This window comes from Bos javanicus, chromosome 24, assembly GCF_032452875.1.
Source record: "Bos javanicus breed banteng chromosome 24, ARS-OSU_banteng_1.0, whole genome shotgun sequence".
NCBI classification, from domain to species: domain Eukaryota; kingdom Metazoa; phylum Chordata; class Mammalia; order Artiodactyla; family Bovidae; genus Bos; species Bos javanicus.
The window spans coordinates 37,206,723-37,227,406 of NC_083891.1; the positions used below are offsets into that span (position 1 = coordinate 37,206,723).

The 20,684-nt window shown below is 47.1% G+C and overlaps 1 protein-coding gene across 6 annotated transcripts in view; it reads right to left on the reverse strand.

The window, feature by feature from the left end:
* LPIN2 (lipin 2) overlaps positions 1-20,684 on the reverse strand; it is a 93,324-nt gene that overhangs the window by 28,834 nt on the left and 43,806 nt on the right. For all 6 annotated transcript variants that reach the window (XM_061399838.1, XM_061399842.1, XM_061399841.1 and 3 more), the window contains one exon: positions 5,693-5,893. In XM_061399838.1, coding sequence (XP_061255822.1) covers positions 5,693-5,884 — 192 coding nt within the window. In that variant the 5' untranslated portion in view covers positions 5,885-5,893. Of the gene's footprint in view, positions 1-5,692; positions 5,894-20,684 lie in introns of those variants that run through there.

Here is a 20,684-nt window from a genome sequence, read left to right on the forward strand (position 1 = left end):
AATGAGAGACAGGCTATGTGCACAGTCCCAAGGTTTCTTCCCACAAATAATCTCACAGCCACCACTCAACAGCGAGCAGAGTCACCACCAGCAGCAAGGAGGGTGCACCTCATGCGGTGTCATCCTCACCCAAACGAGAAAGCATCAGAGAGCTCAAACTGAGAGACCTTCTACACTGTAACTGTTCTGCACTCTAAGAAGTCAAGGTCACACGGAAAGACAGGACTGTTGGGCGAGAGCAAGGAGGGATCCTGCCACAGAGAAAAGACACGAGCAGAAAAACTGGTGAAGTGGTGATAAGGTCTGTGTCGTTTGCTGTTCACTTGCTAGTGGTGTGCGACTCTGCGATCCCGCAAACTGCAGCACGCCAGGCTTCCCTGTCCTTCACCGCATCCTGGAGTTTGCTCAGATTCATGTCCACCGAGCTGGTTACGTTATCTAACCACCTTATCCTCTGTTGCCCCCTTCTCCTTTTGCCTTAGATCTTTCTCAGCATGAGCGTCTTTTCCAATAGTCTTTAGCTGACACTTTATACTGATGTTGACTTCCTGGTTCTGATCATCGTACTATAGTCACATGGAACGTGAACACGAAGGGAAGAGGCTGGTGAAGGTATATGGAAACTTTAAAAACTGCACTTGCAACTTGTCTGTACATCTAAAACAAACTAAAAAATATGTCAAAACAATGAAACAAAGCCTGAGGAACTGTCACAGAGTGGAGGAGACTCAGAGCACAGGATGGTGAGAGGTTCCGTGTCACGGTGATGGCCTCCTGGCTGGCTCAGACAGTATAGAGTCCACCTGCAATGCGGGAGACCTAGGTTCGATCCCTGAGTTGGTAAGATCCCCTGGAGATGGGAACAGCTTTCACTCCAGTATTCTTGCCTAGAGAATCCCATGGACAGAGGAGCCTGGTGGGCTACAGTCCATGGGGTCACAAAGAGTTGGACACAACTGAGCGACTTTTACGGGTGCACATGTGTGTTTAAACTTATCAAGTACGGCCTTTGAATACGTGCAGTTGGTGTGTTAATTATAAAACTGTAAGAAAAGGGTAACACTATAAAAGGAAATCAGAAAAATAGGCAACTAAGAAATGAATCCAAAATAAGTGAAAAATCTTACGTAAAAAATTCCCTATTCCAGAAACGTTAATGATTATTTTACACAAAGCTCACATTTCTTTTACTTGTTTAAACAAAGAGGAGCATGAAGCAGTTTCCATAGGACAAGCATTAACCCTCACTCGCCTCCCAGCTGGCCCTTCTCAGTGCTATTACTCAGAATGTTTACTGAAAAAGCGGCGTATGACGAGAACTCTAACTCCTCTAAAACAAAATGCTGCAACAAGCTCCCGAGCCAATAAAAAAACATACTTTCAGACAAGTGTTTAAAGTTTTCTTTCATAATAAACTAGTTGAAGTCACATACGCATCTAGAGTCATGTAAGGCTTCTGAAGCAGCCGAAATAATGGCAGCTTCTTCCAGAGTCGTAGGAAGACTGTCTCTAATCAAAAAAGTTACGTGAGAACTGAAGAAAGAAAAAAATTTGCTCCATAATGCCAAATTTCAAGTTTCTCAGAATGACTTTATTTATTCAACTAGACTCAGACCTATAATTTAAATAACCCATGTTTGTTGACTGACTGCTACATAAAATCTGAAAGTTAAACTAAATAGGACAAATGAAATATTTAAAGTTATTCTATCTTAGATTTAAGAAAAATAATAACAGATTCAAACTAATACCATCCTTTAAAACACTCATTTTTGGAGGTTACCCATTTATCTGACATACCTGGGAAAATGGAAGAATGCTTCTCCAGGATGCAGATTCAAAGTTTGTTTTAAAACCATTCTTAAACAGTTAACCCTTTGGTTTACATTTATAGTCCTTATTTTTAGGGATCAAATGTGACTCTTTTTGAGGGGGTGGGGTACCACGCAGCATGCAGGATCTTAGGTCCTCCACCACGGATTGAACCCCGACCCCGGAGTGAAAGCCCTGAGTCCCAACCACTGGATCGCCAGGAATTCCCAAATGTGACATTTCTTGATTTGACTCTAAATGGAGCTTGGTTCTTCCAAAAAATTAAATCTAACATCAAGATTGTGCCAATACTGAGAATACTTCAAGGAATATGCCATGAGTCCTTTAGGTCTCAAAGGAAAAATACTAAAACTATTTTGAGAGAGGGCACCAAGTTGGAATAAATGCTTCCCAAGGTGACTATTTTATTAAAGAGGACCCTCATTTTTGTTTTTTCATGTTTTTAATTTTCTAAAAATTTATTTACTAACATTGTGTTGGTTTATGCCATACATCAACATGAATCAGCCATAAGCACACATATGTCCTCTCCCTCTTGAACCTCCCTCCCACCCTATCCCATCGTGTAGGCTGTCACAGAGCACCAGTCTGAGCTTCCTGCATCCACAAACTCCCACTGGCTTCTATTGACCTATGGTAGTGCACATGCTTCCATGCTCCTCTCTCCATTCATCCCACCCTCCCCTTCCGCTTCAAAGCTTGTTTTAAAACCATTCTTAAACAGTTAACCCTTTGGTTTACATTTATAGTGTCCACTAGGAGAACCCTCACTTTGAAGTGCCAATATTACTTTCAGTGAAGTGAAAGTCACTTAGTTGTGTCCGACTCTTTTCGACCCCAAGAATTCTCCAGGCCAGAATACTGGAGTATTCTGCGTAGCTGCTGCCTTCTCCAGGGGATGTTCCCAACCCAGGGATCGAACCCAGATCTCTGGCACTGCAGGCGGATTCTTTACCAGCTGAGCCACCAAGGAAGCCCAAGGAAGAAGTTTACTTCTAGTAAACTGGTTTCAAAAACACTCGTTTCCATATGGTCATATTTCCTACATTGTGCCTTTTGCTCAATACATATGACAGATGTTGAAACAGAACTAATTCTAGGAGGTGCTGGCAGTAGCAGGCGCATGTTTCAGCCACTCTTTGGGTGGGTGTATCTCTGTTCCCTTTGGAGATCCAGCCTCCTCTATTTCAGAGCATCTATTTCCAGTGGTTATAGAGAGCAGAGGTGGGGCTGCTGCCCCAGCCAGGCCAATCAATACATTTCACCCCCAGCTATGGTGACTGGTCCCCGAGACGTATGTGACCAAGTCTGACAGGGAGACTAACTCTGGTACTTTTGTAGAAAGGAGAGGCTGTCTTCCCACTGCGGCTGCTGAGTCAACGGAAGTCAGCCTGCGTGTGTGGCATTAGACAGACAGACACGAAGGGAGCAGAGCTGAAAGGCGAAGGGAGACGATTCTGGTGACACCTTCAGCAGCTCTAAGCAAAGCCCTGAGTATTTCGAATCCTCCTGGACTTCAGTTACACAGGCCAATTTAATTCCTTTTTTGCCTAAGCTAGTGTGACGTGGACTTTTATCATCCATGATGGAAACGGTCCTAATACATGGGGTTATTTACCTTTGATAAGCAATTAAATCATCAGTTTTGTGTTAAATCAACAAAATTAATATTTCAAAGTATCAAGTACATCTTTATCTTCTGAAAGTAAACTCCTGAATTATGAAAACTACAGGGAGTACTGTGTTCTATCAAGCAAAGAACATGGCAGCGGCAGTGGGAAAATCATTACACTGCCTCTTCCCTTAAAACCAGAGGTTTTCAGGTGGTTAGGATCTCAAGTTGGAGAAGGAAATGGCAACCCACTCCAGTGTTCTTGCCTGGAGAATCCCAGGAACGGGGGAGCCTGGTAGGCTGCCATCTATGGGGTTGCACAGAGTCGGACATGACTGAAGCAACTTAGCAGCAGCAGCAGGATCTCAAGTTCACTTCATAGGTGTCCCCATACTTGAAATGGGTTTTTAATTTAAAATCAACTTCCCTGGTGGTTCAGTGGCTAAGACTCCCCACTCCCAATGCAGGGACCACGGGTTGGATCCCTGGTCAAGGATCACATGTCATAACTAAGACCCAGCACAGCCAAATAAATAAATAATCTAAAATAATAAAATAAAATCAATAGACAGCTTTCCCCAATCCAAAATGACCTAAAATAACACAATTTCTCCAAACTGCCAGTGTCTCAAGGCAGACATGGTTTTGGTTTTACTGTCACAGGAATGCTATGCTTTGGTCAAACAGCCAAATTTCCTCCCAAATACATCCTTTGGGTCTCTGGGCTACCAAGGGAAGGAATGGGAAAGAACCTTTCTCCTTTCCTGGGCCTCATGGATAGACTTCTATTACAAGCTTGACGAGCTGTTTATACAGCACAATGACGTGTGCAGCTGCATGCGGAACTGGATGACTATCTCAGAGGCACACAGCATGCAGGAAGAGAGCCACTGTCTGCCCAGCTGCGCTTACAGATGCACCCAGGGGTACACACATCAGCCTGCAGGTTCCAGTGCGGAGGCCAGACAACTTATCCGATCGTCTGACCAAAAACCCAGATCACAGAGGGGAAGTGGAGGGCGGGAAGCCCTATGCGTCATTTTACAAACAGATCCTTGCACAACCACCGGGAAATTCTAGTGCAGGAACGGCTGCTAATTCTCCCAAAGCAGATACAGTCTGAAAGCACACAAGGTTAGCATCACCAGAAAGTAAGAACAAGTTCCAGGGACGCTCCACTGTGGCTAAACACGCTTGCAATGGAACGTTTCCTAGTCCCTCAGGACATCGCCGTTTCTTGTGGTTTCTAAACCGGGACTCTGAACAGAGGCCGGGCCACACAAGCCCCACTACCCTGGTTCTCCAGGCTCTTTCAAAATAATGTAAGTTCAATTAAGACAGAGGGAAGTTTCTATTTTAAAGAGTAAGATCAGCTGATTAGCCAAAATCTGAAAAAAAAAAAAAAAAAAAAATGATGTCTGCAACTTAGGACAGTGGTCCTCTGACATGTACTTCTGTGGATCTTTCACTGGGGTTGAAAATCCTGACAGAATCTCGTTATGCTGTTTAGGGAGACAACATGGGACAGGAGTAGAAAGAAAATCACTGCTATGTACCTGCGAAGCTTACTCTTAGCTCCACTTTTTCTAACATGATCGACATCAATCAGATACACTAACAGACTTTCCAAGTGCTCCCTAACCTGAAGGGAAAAGGATGTTTAAAAAAAAAAAAAAGGAAAGAAAACCAACACCTTCTTTTTGAAAGAAATCATCCCTAAAATAATAAAAGCCTGTGGATTTTCACTTCAGTCAGATTTGTGTAAAAATCCTGGTATTTACAACAAGATTTTACAGCTTTGCAAAAACAAATGTAGAACTTCGCGTTAATTTCATTTAAACAAATATACTCCTCAGCATACCAACCTACTCTATCCAGTTGGTCTGTAGGCATAACACTAAATATTTTGAAGTTCTGTATAAGATAAAGGCACTTTTCTAAATACACCTAACTTCCCCATTTAAAAACTCTAGTTTGGGTTTGGATTTTCTAAGTTGCCACACACAGGACTATTAAAATGATTTTCACTTCTTTTCCCCCCAAGACTTCCTGTGGGAGGGCTTTGAGGATTTAGAAAAAACTCAAAAACAGTATGAAGGGTGGACTTCAACACCACCCTTCAGGGGTGTCTTCAACAGCAGGCAGGTTCTCAAAACAGAAGCAGGGAGGTCCCGGGAGCTCAGGGGAAGGGCTGACCCTGCTGCGCCCCACCGCCCAGGGGACAGAGCACACGCGACCGGCACTCACCACCTTCTCCTTGGACCTCAGGACCCCCAGCTTCCCGAAGCGCACGTGGAAGGGCGAGCACTGGTAGGAGCCATCCTGCTGTCGCACAACCACCACGTCGATGCAGCCGGACAGTGTGGCCTGGTTGATGCCCTTGTAGAGCTCCTTCACCGTGACGATCACCTGCCCCGCCAGCTGCCCCACATAATTCATGGTTTGAGACTAAAAGAGACAGAACAGATTGGATGAGATGTTAACACTGAGTTTGTGGATCTAATGACAACGGCAGAGAAAAAGCTGCAGTGACGACGTGGCCCACGTGGCCCCCAGACTATTATCCACCCCGTGACGCTCGCCCCTCCGTGTCACGCTGACGTGGTAGCTACACACGTCCACGCACGGGCAGCCCCAGCCCGTCCACCGTGGAACTGAGAGGCGGCCCAGCTGGGCGTGCAGAAGTCCCCTTCCCTCTTTCAGCATCTCGGATCAAGCCTGCTACCACGAGGTGCTTCCCCTCAAAGTACAGAACCTGCAGGAACCACCAAGGAACCCCGACACCAATCAGCCCTCCTGCCCGAGACAGCTGGGTTCTGCGTAAAATGCATCCACTAAGGAAGAAGCCATGCAGAACAGTGAGTGAAGATCAGCCCCGAGAGGAAGCTCCTGCTGAGAAGTGCGTGAGAGATGGGTTTTCTACAGAATTAAGACTATGGTTCAGACACGCTAGGTTAAACAACCGGTGAGCAAGGCTGGGCTGAACCGATTTATAACAAACCCTTCAGAGCTTCAGCACAGCTCACTAGAACACACGTTCACGTGCCACAAAGTTCAAAGCACAGAAAAAAGGTTTAATCCTGTTCCTTAACGACAATTCACTATTTAAGTCAGGACCACCAGACTGCAGAGTGTCCTCCAGGAAGGGTCAAAAAGGCGAGGGTTCCTGCCTGGGGCGCAGGGCCCCCATCCATTTCATCTGACCACAGGATGGGGGCCTGTGCCCCCGGCTCTTCCGTTAGCCCCTCTTTAGTCCTAAGGTTGTCAAATTTCATTTCCGGTGACCCACACAATCACAGTTCATCCATTAGACACTGGCTCTCCTGGCAGAGTGTCGAAGCACAACCAAGGAAAACACCTTCCTGAGGAGAGGAACACAACTCTGACAAAGAGACCCTCCCCGCCTCAACTTCCTTTGAAGCAGAGACACGACGGGCTCTTCTGCAGAGGATTCACTATCAGCATGGCTGCCTCTCTAAACCCGGATCAAAAGCTTTGATTGTGAGATCAAAGTTACAGGCTCAGAAAAGTTCCCAGAGAGCACATTCTAGCTGTAGGAAAGTCCAAATCTGAATTGGAAGGACACACGCCCTGCCCGCACAAGCCCAGGGCCCCCAGCGCCCGTGTCGCAGAGATGCCCACTGCTCTTCACAGGAAAGCCGGTGCCTGGACCCCGCTCAGACACTCCTTCCTGCTCTCGTGAACGGCTATCAAGGTCTAGTTCCACGTCACGGAGCCGAGCCACAATAGTGTCACCTGGAAAACGCCCTGAGTATTTTATAGCTAGTGCCAGCAAGGCCCCAAAATGCACCTACAGAAAGAGCTGGCTATGGGGATGTAACCAGCTGGGGAACTTACCACTGACAACAGAATGCAGTGGCACGCGTCCTTTACGAGGTGAGCTCTGCAACAGGGACAAGTTGCTATGATTTCAGCTCTAGGATAATTGAACTCGACAGTAAGGCCAAATGAAGCACGTATCAAGTGCTGGACAATGATTTCTTGAATGAATAAGGGAATGGACAAACCAACCATCACTAAAAGAGAATAAAAAAGTAAGAAACATGTGGAGTGGATATATAGTGTTTTATCAGAATATATCAACGTCACATATTTTTTAAACACTGATCTTTTTAGGTTGTGATAACTGTGGATTCACACACATGCAGTTCTAAGAAATAATATGAAGAGATACCGTGTATTCTTTACCAGCTTCCCCCAGTGGTAACATCTGGCAAAGTTCCAGTGCAGTTATCCTAATTGGGCGTCAATAGTGACTCAATTAAGACTGAGAACATTCCATTATCACAAAAGTTTGTCCTGTGGGCCTTTTATGGTCACACACACCTGCTTTCCCTCTGTCGGCTCTCCCTCCCGAATCCCTGGCAACCACTGATCCGCTCTTCACTGCTGAGATTTTTGCCATTTTTAAGGAGGGTACAGGATCACACAGTACCTAACATTTGGGGACTGCCTTTTCCCGCTCATATTTCTACGGAGACTCATCCAGATTGGTGCATGCACCAACAGCTTGTTCCTCTCTACTGATGCTGAGTATTTCATGGAGTAGATATATGCAGTTTACTCATTCACTGGTTGAGGAACAGCTGAGCTATTTCAGATTTTTGGTTATCACAAAGAAAACTGCTTTAAACATTCCTCTATGGGTTTCTGTGTGAAAATCAGTTCTCAGCTGACTGGGGAAAATGCCCAGGAAACGTGAGCGCGGGTTTGAACGGGACTCGTCGACTTAGTTTTTACAGACGCAGACACCAGAGCTGGTGTCCACTCCCACCAGCCGTGTCTGAGAGACGCAGCGTCTCTGAGTCCCTGCCGGCACTTGACATTGTCGCTACTTTTCATCACAGCCCTGATGACAGGTGTGTGGGGACACTGGTTTCACTTTGCATTTCCCTAATGGCTAATGATGCAGAAAATTAAACTGTGTGATATAAAAGAGCACTACAACTGATTTAGAGAATAAGTGAATAAATATATTTTTGTTCCTTATTTTTGGGGTCATGGTGCACAATCTTTATATGTTAAGAGTGTCTCCAAAAACAGAAGTGAAATAAAGTTTAGTCTTAAGCAGTTCATCTTTTCACTCTCTTTTAGTATTTTTCAGCAACCTAGAACAGTGCATCAGAATTATCATATTCTGTAGGTGATACATGTTCACCAACACCCTCTTGGCCTGTCATGGCACATATGTTAAACCAACAGCACCCACATCTTCGTATTATGCCTGACAGTAGCAATTTTAAAATTAGTTGTGTTACAAATCTAAAAAGAATTTCATAACAAATCATACAGCCCTCTTCCTAAAGAAACTGAAAAATGATAACCTGAGCATCTACATTCAGACGTAAACGACATTATAAACTAAATGTGTAACAAGCTTACATCAACTAGAGGACAGAGCCCATAATTAAACGCAACTATGTCTATTCAGGATGGTTTTAATTACCATGGATAAAGGATGGGCTGCTATACAAGAAAGTCTATTGTGTAAACGCCAGTCGCTAAATGCAGAAAAATGCAGGCTGTCAACTGGTTGGTTTCCTCTCAGCAGATATAAAACAACCCCATCCATATAATGAAGCTTGGAGAACTGAGTAAAGGGAGGCCTGGTGCCACCGCCGGGGGGCTGAGCCCCCCGCCCCCCCCCACTCAGGCTGCGGAAAACACTGGCAAGCCAGCAAGAAGCCCTCATCGGGAACAGAGTTGGCCAGCACCTTGATCTTGGACTTCCCAGCCTTCAAAACCAGGAGAAATAAATCTCTGTTGTTTAAACTACCCAGTCTGAGGCCTTTTGTTACAGCAGCCTTAGCTGCCAACAACTCAAGTATCTTCTGCAGCATCACACGCTAGATGGCTTTCCAATCCTGCATGCTTCCAGGGGACAGAGACTCACAGCCCTTTCCCCAGGAGGCACTCCAGACAGATGGCCCTGGCTGCTGTGTCCACAGAAGCCACACCGCACATGCCCCACCCTCCTCTAATGGACCCCTCCACACACCAGGGAGTTCACTGCACAACCGCAACCAGGTCTCATCTCTTCTGAGCTAAGCATTCTTAGTCCTTAAAATAAGCGAAATGACTGGGTTTCCTTTCATTTTTATAACAAACTAAAGAATTTACTTTCCTTAAATGGAAGATCCAAAACTAGACACTAGGGCAGGCACAGACAGGCCTGACTGATGTTCAGTCCATGCAGTGTGCAGTGCAATTGGGGCCAGGCAGCAGCACATTGCCCACGGGCTGGCTTACATGGCAGGGGCTCCCGAGACAGGGAAGGAGGCGCTGACAGATCACTAACCACAGACGGTAACCAACTGAGACACTTAACAGAGGCCAAATGGCCCTTCACACATAAAACTCAACAGACCAAATCGCATGATGTTATCTCATTATCAGATTCTCCTTATCAAACATTTTAATGTAAACATACACTAGCATCTGGAATAATAGCTGGGAGGTTTCCAGATTCAATCATTTATCAAAAGTTTAAAGATTTGCTTAGCAGCTTTTCCTGAGCATCAGAGAAACTAAAGTCAACCATCATGATATGCAGTAGAGACTTATAAACAGGAATGGATCAGTAGGTGGTTCAAATACAAATCCCCTCTGATAAAAACTGGCCCCAAACTATTTAAAAGTGACATGTTCAATCAAAAATCACATTTATTAAGAAGAGTAACCTCAGAGATACAGGTAACTGTTAAAATATTACGATTTCTAAATTGTTATCAATACAAAAATGGATACACTGTAAACCACTCATATATAATTAAAATCTGTACTGGAAGTTTTAAGTGAAGTGAAAGTCACTCAGTTGTGTCCGACTCTTTGTGACCCCATGAACTCTACAGTCCATGGAATTCTCCAGGCCAGAATACTGGAGTGGGTAGCCGTTCCCTTCTCCAGGAGATCTTCCCCACCCAGAGATCGAACCTGGGTCTCTCACATTGCCGGCAAATTCTTTACCATCTGAGCCACCAGGGAAGCCCAATAATGCTTGCCTTCATAACGCTGGGTACTGTATTAGTTAGCTGGTACTACTAGTTGAAGCCGAAGCTTCAATACTTCGGCCACCTGATGCAAAGAGCCGACTCACCGGAAAAGACCCTGATGCTGCGAAGATGGAGGGCAGAAGAAGGGTGTGACAGAGGATGAGATGGCTGGATGACATCACCTGACTGGATGGGACATAAATCTGAGCAAGCTCTGGGAGATAGTCAAGGACAAGGAAGCCTGAGTGCTGCAGTCCAAGGGGTTGCAAAGAGCTGGATACAATGTATCAACTGAACAACAACTAGTTACTACCTCTAACAAACACAACTGCAGTTGTTACATGTCTATCGCATGTCAGGGGCTGTGTTAACCTGGATGTTATCTCATGTAATCTTCACAACCACCCGGGACTTTGGTATGGCATGAGGCAAGGAGGCCCAGCAATGTCCAAGACTGTTGCACTTCGTCACGAAGCTGATAACCAAACTCAATCTGATTCTGGGGCCTATGTCTTCAACAGCATCTCTAAGTGACAGAACCGTCATATGTCACTGATGATAAACGCCTTGACAAAACCCCCAGATTTCTTGCGTTCCACAACGGGAGTATTATTTTCATGTAATGCTACTCAACCCCACAAATAAGAAGTGATTACAGAGTCCAGAGCCATACTGGCCCTCCTGTCCGCCCGCAGGGTTGACCATCTGCCGGCTGCTGGACTCCCCTCAGGTTAGGAAGTGTACATCCTGGGAGATCGCGAGGGACAGAGAACAGCTTTTATCAGAGGACTTACCCTCAACATTGCAACCTCTGCTCACAGACATGAGGAACGTGCTAAGAGGGGACAGAACCTTCTAGAAACTTCAGGAAACACCAACATACTGTGACCTTGCCCGGTCCAGCTTCTACCTATGCTCCAGGCAACCAAGCTTGCATTCTGCACTTCACATCCCTCAAGAACATTCTCAAACACACTTCACCCAACCTCCAAGGGGATCTGGGTCTCCCAGGGCAGACTCCTAAGTGAAGGCTGAGCCAGACAGCACTGCCTGCCTCCCCCACCCTGCGGCTCCCCCAAGATCTGAGGGCCGCTCTGCAGTCCTGACAACTGTCCAAGGATCCCTGAGTCCTCCAAGGGGTCCATACGTGGACGTGGAGGGGACCCCAGCCGGCAGGAACGTCACTTCCCCGAAGGTGGGAGATGAAAGGTGTCTGCTGCAGCATCTTCCAGGCCTGGGAGGGCAGGGGCCCAAGCACCCAGGGGACGTGCTGTCCTTCAGGAGCTAAACTCAATTAGGACACCGCCCGGGGCCAGCAGATGCTTGGGACAGGGTCCCACTCAGATTCAAGGCAGCACCTCACTTGACATCTCTCTGTTTTGCTTCCTCCCCATCAGAGCAGACCGCCAGTGGCTTTTTCTTACTTTGCAGTAGCTGCCTTTAATTCTTACTTTATAAACTCAGAGCAGGAAACAGCAGCATGAGGAAAGGCCTTGCCCTCAATGAGGAGAGCCCCTGAGATCCAGAGCCCCACAGAGCAGACAATCTGTGAGCCCTTCTGGCCTCCTGGAACCCCAAATCCATGAGGAAAGGACACCTAAGCATCCCCCACTACGCACGGCCCCCAGCATCCCGTCCAGAGCACAGGGCCAGGGCCCCGAAGGGCAGGGGGCTCCTCCACACCCCCCACCAGGACCACGAGGCCCCATGTGCAAGTCCACAGACCAAAACCCAGGGTCCCCGGCAGAGTGCCTGCACACACTGAGCGGTCCAGATGACTCCGTTATGACGGAAAAGGGGGGCCACGAGAGCCTCGTGCGGGGAGGTCCCTCACAGGCTAAGAACCATCAACGCAGGATGAGTGACTCCTTCAAGGGCAACACGACAGAGGACTTGTAATTTGCCGGCGAAACGGCCACCATCCCGGGCTGTGTCTGGGAAGATTTTCATACAGCTGGACAAAACCAAGACCGGCTTCATGCCAGGCACCAGAGTGAGACCTTGTGGCAGAAGTCCTGTGCTCTTCCCCCAGAATCCTGGGTCCAGCAAGAGACAGCAGCATAAACACTGTCTTCATTTACAGAAGACCTTGTGATCACGCTGTCCTGGTGACTGAGGAACATTAGATAAGGAAGAAAGAAAACCTGCAGGGGAGAGTAAGGCAAGGCTTCAAGAGGCAGAACGTACTTGTTTTTGGGGTGAAAATGTCATTGGGGTTTACCAGGCCAAGCAAGGGGGGTTCCCGGGGACAGTGACTGGGAGGGTGTGGGGAGCCTGAGGCGAAGGGGAGGTGATGCAAGGCCTCAGACCCGCCTTTGGGCATGGGCCGGCCAGGATCAATGCGTGGGTGGGGAGGATGACGTAGAGGCAGAGACCCCTCGGAAGCTCCCATGGCCCATTTGAGGAGAGGAGACACAGAGGAGGCAGAGAGGCAGCGGGACCAGCGACGGACCCCAGGCAGACGTGCAGGCAGGGCAGCTGTCGGGGAGGAGCACGCCACCAACTCCAGGCAGGGCTAGAAACACATCTGGCACCTCGCTGGGATTCAGCCAATACTGTTTAGGTGAGTGAACAAACCAACTTAGAGGGAAGCAGAAAGGACGGACTTGGTGGGGATCTTCCTAGCAAGGTTGAACTTCAAGAATTTTACTTATTACATTGGCTCAAAATTTTGCGTATGTGAAAATCACACTGAGCAGTTTTTGAAAATGCAAAATTTTCCTGAATTTTAAGCAAAATTTCATAACTGATTATGAAAATGAGCCAGGTAAGGCAAGCAGAGCTCCATGCAGGGCAGTCTCTCTGATAAAAAAAAGCCACGCCTACTCTTGCTGCTTCCCAAATCAGCTTCATTGAAAGGACTCCATGGACACTGAGCCCCTCAGGTGCTAGAACACAGGGTTCTGGACTCTTCCTGAGCCTGGTGTCTGGATGTGGAAGGGTCCTTCTGGAGGGACCCAGATTTAGGAAGGGTGTGGTATTCTTTGGTCCCCAGTATTCTTTGGGGGTTCTAGTCAATTTCCTGTAGGTTATGAGCCTATCAGCTGTTTTTCTAAAAAGGAGCAACCCCATCATTTTCACATCTGAAGGCAGCCAGGTCCCAGCTTCATGTCTCCAAGGACCACACTGCAGCTTGGGGCTTCCCAAGGACCAGTCCAAGGAGTGGTCCTTGGACTGTCTGCAACAGACTCAAGTTACGGAGGACAGAATGCAAGACTCCTAAGTCCCAGTGCAGACATAAAACTGGAAGTGGGCCCCTAAGGACCTGTGACTTCTAGGGACTTCCAGTACCCACGGCAGGCACTTTCTCCTCCCAACCCGATGAGGTGTGCTCAGGAAACCAGGCTGCTCTGGGCTACAGTCTGTACTGTCCTCCAGGCACACCTATCACCTCGAGGTTGGACCCAGACTCCACAAACTCTGAACTGCATACACTTCAGTGAACAAACAGCTGACCTGATCATCTTATAGGACTTGGAAGTCTAGGACTAGCAGCTGTGGCTCTATCAAAAGTCATGTATAAAAAACCAGGCCTGGGCAGATTGCTTTCCTAGGGGTTCATTCCCTAATCACAATTCACCACACACTACTCAAATCAGCCTTCAGGATATGTCAGAAGATAGAATTTTCCAATCAGTATTCTCTTTTGGAATTGAACAGATACACGATGCAGTGGTGAGCTCAGAAGGTAATACAACAGGGCTCGGGCATCACAACACTCTCATCTCTCATCGTGTAATGAGGGACCCAGGCCTTGGTTGGCATCAGCTGGCTGACGCGCTGGGGAGACACTTGACTCAAACTGGGCTTAACAGATAGCCAAGCCACCAGCAATGGCAGGGTGAGCCCCCTGAGCACTGACCCCGGGGGCCACCAGATTATGACACAGGGGTCCACAGCCTTGGCTCCTGCCTGCCCTTCAATCATCTCTCTGAATGACCAATGGTCACAGTCTTCTTTGTTTCCTTGACTTGTTCAGAGTCCATTTCCAATGTCCGTCCACAAAAGACTTACATACGGACAGGCTGGCACCGACGCTGACTTGATAAAGCCACCCTGAGCCCTCTATCATCTCCCTCCGCCCCCAGAAAACACCCTGGGAAGAAAATTAGCAAGAAAACATCCCCAGTGTAACCCAGTGAAAGTTTCTACTGAACAACTCAGACTTTTTTTTTTAAATGATAGGACAGGAAACTGCTTAAGCTTAGCCACCAAGGCTGCTTAGTTGATAAATCGGGGTTTTGAACCTGTCACAACACACTTTCTTTAAGGAAGTTTGGAAGCACAGATTTCTGCTCGCTGCGCTCACTTCTCTATGAGTTCACCACACTCACTATCTACAAAGTAGATGAAGATTATCTTGGGCTGAGTAAGGTTCAAATAGGGGAAGACACTCTACCACCATAGCAATACATGCTCTTTCCTGAGGGGAGGCCTTCGTTATATCAACTGTTTGCTCCAGCTTTTTAAAGGGACAACTAAAGGAAGGATCTAAGTGTCATCTATTTCATATTCAAAACCCATCAATTCCCCACCCTCGACCCTCATCAGCAGCCCAAAAACTTTCTAGGCAACCTTTCAAAATCCAACACCAATTTTCTTCTCAATCCATCAACTACTCTGGCTGTTGATCTAGTATTTTATTTGAGGAGCAAGGATGTTTTAGGCTTCTTGGATGAGAAGGAGATGGGGACAAATAAAGCCTGTCTACAAGAGAATGTGAACACCCAGAGCACAGGGGAAAGAAGAAACAAATGAGCTGGATGAGAATGGTCAGGAAGGAGGCAGGAGGCGGCATGAGGCCAGGTGGGTCCAGGGCACCTGCCCCTCCCCTCACGGCCGGCAAGCCCTGCCCACGAGCTCACTGTCCAGCCCACCTTCAGACCCTCAGCTCTGACCAAGAGAAGTGTTGTCACTTCACCACTGCCCCAGATCGTGGCACAGTAGCTCACGGCAGGAGGTCCTTAATAAGTATTTTTGGGTCAAGGAACGGATGGAGCGATGGACGGATGATGGTGAGGTCTGGTGACCAGAACAGCAGAGAGGGAGGAGGAGCACACACCACGTGCTGCAACTAACAAGAGAAACCAGAGAGGCAGGGAAGACACTGGGTATTTGTAACTGTGTATTTAACACATGCATATATTCTTTAAAAATGCCAACAGTGGAGGCCAACCCATCGTTCCATGAGCCATGCTCAGATTTAGAAATCAACACTTTTCTCCCGATGCTGCTGAAGCTCTCAGAGAAAAAGCCCGCAGGAATCTAGTCTGTGTGGGTGACAGTTAAGAATGACACCCGCCTCCGACGGGGTGAATCTAAAAATAACCCCATGAGAACAAAGCACATCCGTGCAGGTCTGCAGGTCCCAGCGCAGAGCACCCAGCCCACAGCCTGGGGGGAAGTCAAGCACTGGGCAAGACGGTCACAGAAAGCAGGTGACAAAGGACACACTTAGCTCGTCATTTTCTAGCAGACAGACCATTTACAGGAAAGTGCCCAACACCACAAGGTGCAGCCGTTACGGTACACGGCTGGTCACAGCAGTTTCACTTTCCTGAGGCTCAGCAATGTACCCGGGACATTCATTTCCTTCAAGAAAACTGCCAACAGAGCAAGGGGAGCTAAGACCCCCTGGAGAAGGAAGTGGCAACCTACTCCAGTGTTCTTGCCTCGAGAATCCCATGGACAGAGGAGCCTGGCGGGCTAGTCCATGGGGTCGCAGAGTCAAACGCCACTGAGCGACTGAGCACACACCAGGGGAACTACAGGCTCAATCTGACACCTATCCTTAGACGTCATGTAACAAAATTAGTGGCAAGCAGCACAGGAGGACAAGGAGGCCCCGAGGACTTTCCTCAACCTTCACACCTCCCCTCTGACCAAACGTGCTTCAAACCAGCAGCTCTAGAAACTGAACGCTTCTCATTCCTGCATCTCTCTTTTCCCGCTTTTCCCTTTACTCCTCAAACCGCAAAGCAACGAAGCTTTCTGGCAACTAGTTCTCACTCTTCCTGTCACAGGTAAAATATGGCCAGCTCTCATCTACCTGTACCTGAGGTGAGAGATCAGAATGTCACCAGAGTTGAGAGAGAAGCGTGGAAGTACAATCATTAAGATATGTGCTGAGTTTAAGATTCTGTTTATAATTAATCATGAAAGATATTAGTCAACCCTTGTGTAATGGTTATACCTATCAATACATGAAAAATAGCTAAATGTTTATGCCAACTCTGCTATGAAATATAGCTGTACTTTGAACTATTCAAAATAGATTTAAAAAGTGAGGTGTACTTTGCAAGGAGTAAAATTAACCCTTTCAGAGTATACAATTTTAACCATGCAACCATGAAAAAGTCACTACAATCAAGAAAATCAAGACATGGAACTACACTGCTGCCTCAAATGCCCCCAGGCCCTTTTGCAGCCCATCCTTTTACCCCACCCCAAGCCAACCACTGACCTGTTCTTTGTCCCTATAATCTTGGCTTTTCCAGAATGTTTCAGGGATGGAGCCATTGAGTACATGCCCTTCAGACTACAGCTTCTTCCACTTAGCATCATGTATTGAGACTGACTAATATTCTTGCAGGTATCAGCAGTTCATCCTTTGCTGTTGTTGAGTAGTATCCCACTGTAAGAATGTCTTAAAGTTTGTTTATCCATCCACCAACTGAGAAACTTTGGGTTGTTTCCAGTTTGGGGAGACTACGAACAAATGAAGCTACTAGAACTGTGAACAGGCTTTGGTGTGGACAAAGTTTCGCTTCCCTTGGGTAAATACTTAGAAGTGGTATTGTTTTAAAGATACCTTTGGTGCACCCAGGGGAGTCTGCTAATAAAATCCCTCCATAAATCATTTTACAAAGTGGTAATAATTTAACCGTTTCATGAGTTAGGATTTTCATTCATATGTGTGAGTTACTTAAATTCACTTACACTGGTGAAAATTCAAATTCTTCATTTGTTCGTGCCCTAACATTCTGAACTACACACATCCTTGAGAAACTACACATAACATAAGCTACAATTCAGTGTTCTTCCTCATGTTGGCCGTGGGGAAGTGATCGGGTGAAGGGGAGGCGCACTGACATTTACCCTTCCAAACGCCACTTCACACACCTCCTCTCGCTGAACTCCCATGGGTAGGTCAGGTAGTGTTACATGCGTTCTACTAGCAAGACATGGCGCTCAGAAAAAATAGCCAACATACCTGAAGTCAAACCATGACACAGCGACAGCACAGACAACAGCTCAGGCGTGTCTGCCTCAGGTGCCCAGGCTCCTGTATCCTGGGGCCACAAGCTCCTAAGCGCAACGCCAAGTGTACCTAATGTTCAGAGCTATGCACGAGAAGGAACTTCACAAGTGCTTTCAGAAGGTCACAGTTCTGCCCATGCTATTGAAAAATGTTAAAGCTTTTTATTAGGAGGCTTTAAAGATTTGATTACATTATGATTACATTACATTATGTTTAAGTAACATATTCTCACTCTAAAATTTCCTGGCTAAGGAAAAAAACTTTGTGGCTAACCTGTTTTGGTGGTCATCATTGATAACTATAAGCAACTGAAAATGAAGCAGGAAAACTGTCTGGCTCGCTTTCACATATGAAAGACACACAACCTCAGCAAGTTTCTTTATAAACCATATGTGGCATTCTCAGTGATGACCATCACTTTAGTCCAGATGTTGGCAGGACACAATTTCCTTTCAAACACCTGACTATCTGAAGTTCTTTCCATTTACTCACTGACCTAGAAGTCAGGAAGTAGCATCAGGAATCTTTTGCACATGCAATTACAGCTGTGAGATGGGAACAAATGAACATTTTCTTGGAATTTGAAGGTCTAGAGAAAGGCACGTTAAACTTGTCTCCCTCTCATGGCTTCACAGAAGCCTAGTTAATATCACAGATAAAGCAAGTTCACATTTTCAACCTGTCCCAAAGCATCACTATCCGAGTCAAAAGGCACTCTGCTTGCATCACACAGTACCTGGTTAAGTTCAGGGGGAAACAAGGCAGATGAACAACCCCAGCGAGATTTGAAGGTCACTCACTGCAGCCACTTCACTGATTTCACAGCTACTAACCTGGCAAGCATGTGGAGGCCTGAAGTCCACAACCCAAACATCGTCAACAACCCCTCCCTGAAGGGTTTATCCTCATGAAGTCTGACAGAGTCAATACCTGCTTTAGAAAGCAAGCTGCACTTTAGAAAAAGGATGCAGACTGCCTTACGGAAAAGAAAACCAAGGATTAGGACAAATCTGGCTTTAGTGAAATTTAGGGCAACTGCCATGTGTTTACATGGTCTGTGTGTTTATTAACACACATTTCCCGCAGGTGTGCTCAGGTTCTCCAATAAAGTTCTGTTAAGAACATGAGCTGTGAAACCAGACCTATTTCTACTCCACTTCAAGAACCTGGCATGTCCACTCCTAGGAGGTTGAGATCCCTTAGTTACAAGGGCTAAGAGTGGCATAAAAACTCTTTTCAGAGTAAGAAGAAGGGACGACTAAGCCAGGATGGGAAATGACGATTTACCCAGATGAAGACCGTCTATCACTGGCAAGTACGCGAAGCTGCAAGAGCCTTCGGGTCCGTATGCACCCACAGATTCGTATCCTGGAGTCTGAGTCATCATCACACCTGGGAGGCTTCTAAAAATACAGCTTCCTAGAAAGAAGGCTAACACCAACCCTTGGACAGGCTTCAGAAGTCTCCATGGAGAGGCACAAATATAGACATGTTTATGCCTGGGCCAGAACATGTGTTTAACATCCTCGCTCTCTCTGCGATCCAGAACCCAGGACACGAGAAGCAACAAGCAAACGAGAGCCCAGATCCTGGTTGCTAAATACCACCCTTCAGTACAAGGACCAGGGTCAGGGCAGCTCGTGGTGCCAGAAAGTAGGAATCGTGGGCTCAAAATCACAGCTGTAGGGGTGTGTTAAGGGAACACAGGAGCCAAAGCGAAAAAGCACCCAGAACAACCTGAGCAACAAAATCTGAAGGGTTATATAACCTGCAGAGTATTCTCGCGGCCACACTGATAAAAATTCAAAAGTAGGAAGGAGGGACAGATTTCTCTTAAAGAGAAATTCCAATGAAGAAATAGAAAATGAGGGGAATAAAAGACCACCACGAGCACACCACAGACCCCGTGGAGACAATGGACATTAAACAAGGTGTCTGCATGCTCTCAAACTATCTTCCTCATGATTCACACTCATCACCAAAGGAAACAGTGACTTGACAGCAGAGAAGCCCAGCAGATGCCGCCTTCATGAAGTAGGGACCTCAATGAAGTGGGGAAACTTGACAGGAACAAAACCACCAACACCAGGGACCTCGTATGATGGCTGTGCTCTTTCTGCCAAAACACATGCGCTCCAGCCAATTAGGAGATGCCACCAGACACACTCTGACTGAGGGGAGCTCCACGAAGTCCCTGATCAGTATCCCTGGAGGAACTAAGGTCAGGAAAGGAAAGACCAAGGGCGACAGTGACCGGAAAACGATAGACGTGACAACTAAACCCAACTTTGCGCTGGATCCTCCAACAGAAAAGACCTTCAGCGGGAAAACCTGACTCAAGCCTGCAGTTTTGAACACAAAACAATTCCTGGGCTCCACTGCCCCCTCAATTCCGATTCTGTCTCTCCAGGAAATCTGTATTCCACACTTAGGGCTCAGCAGGGGCTCTGGTGGCCATCAGACTCGGAATCACCAAGGAGCCCTGAAGAATCCCGATGGCCAGACCACCCCGGGTGACGGGGACAAGCGAGCCAAATGGCAGCTTGCCAAGCTGTGTCTGCTGACCGCAAGCAGGGGAGTCAGAGCCCCAGGAGGGGCACGCCCAGGGGTGCATCAGTCCTGCCTCACGTCCCTGGAGGAAGGACTTTCCCAACATAATCTCAGTCTTCGGACTGAGTGTCTGTAGTGGTCATGCCTTCATTCTTTCTTGGAACACGAAAGAAAGATGACAAGGGCTTTTTACGATCTCAGCCACTGCCCCCTTGACCTGCCTGAACTCAGTCTGGCTACTTGCAGATCACAGAGTTCAGACGAGTTCCAGAGAGTGAGCGACACCAGAGATAATACGGCCCCCCACTCCCACGCCCCAGCTCTCCTGGGGGCCGCTTCAGGCACTGGAGAAGGTCTTTTCTACAGAGATGGGGCTGCAGCCAAGATGCTACGCCAAGGGCACATTGAGTTCTAG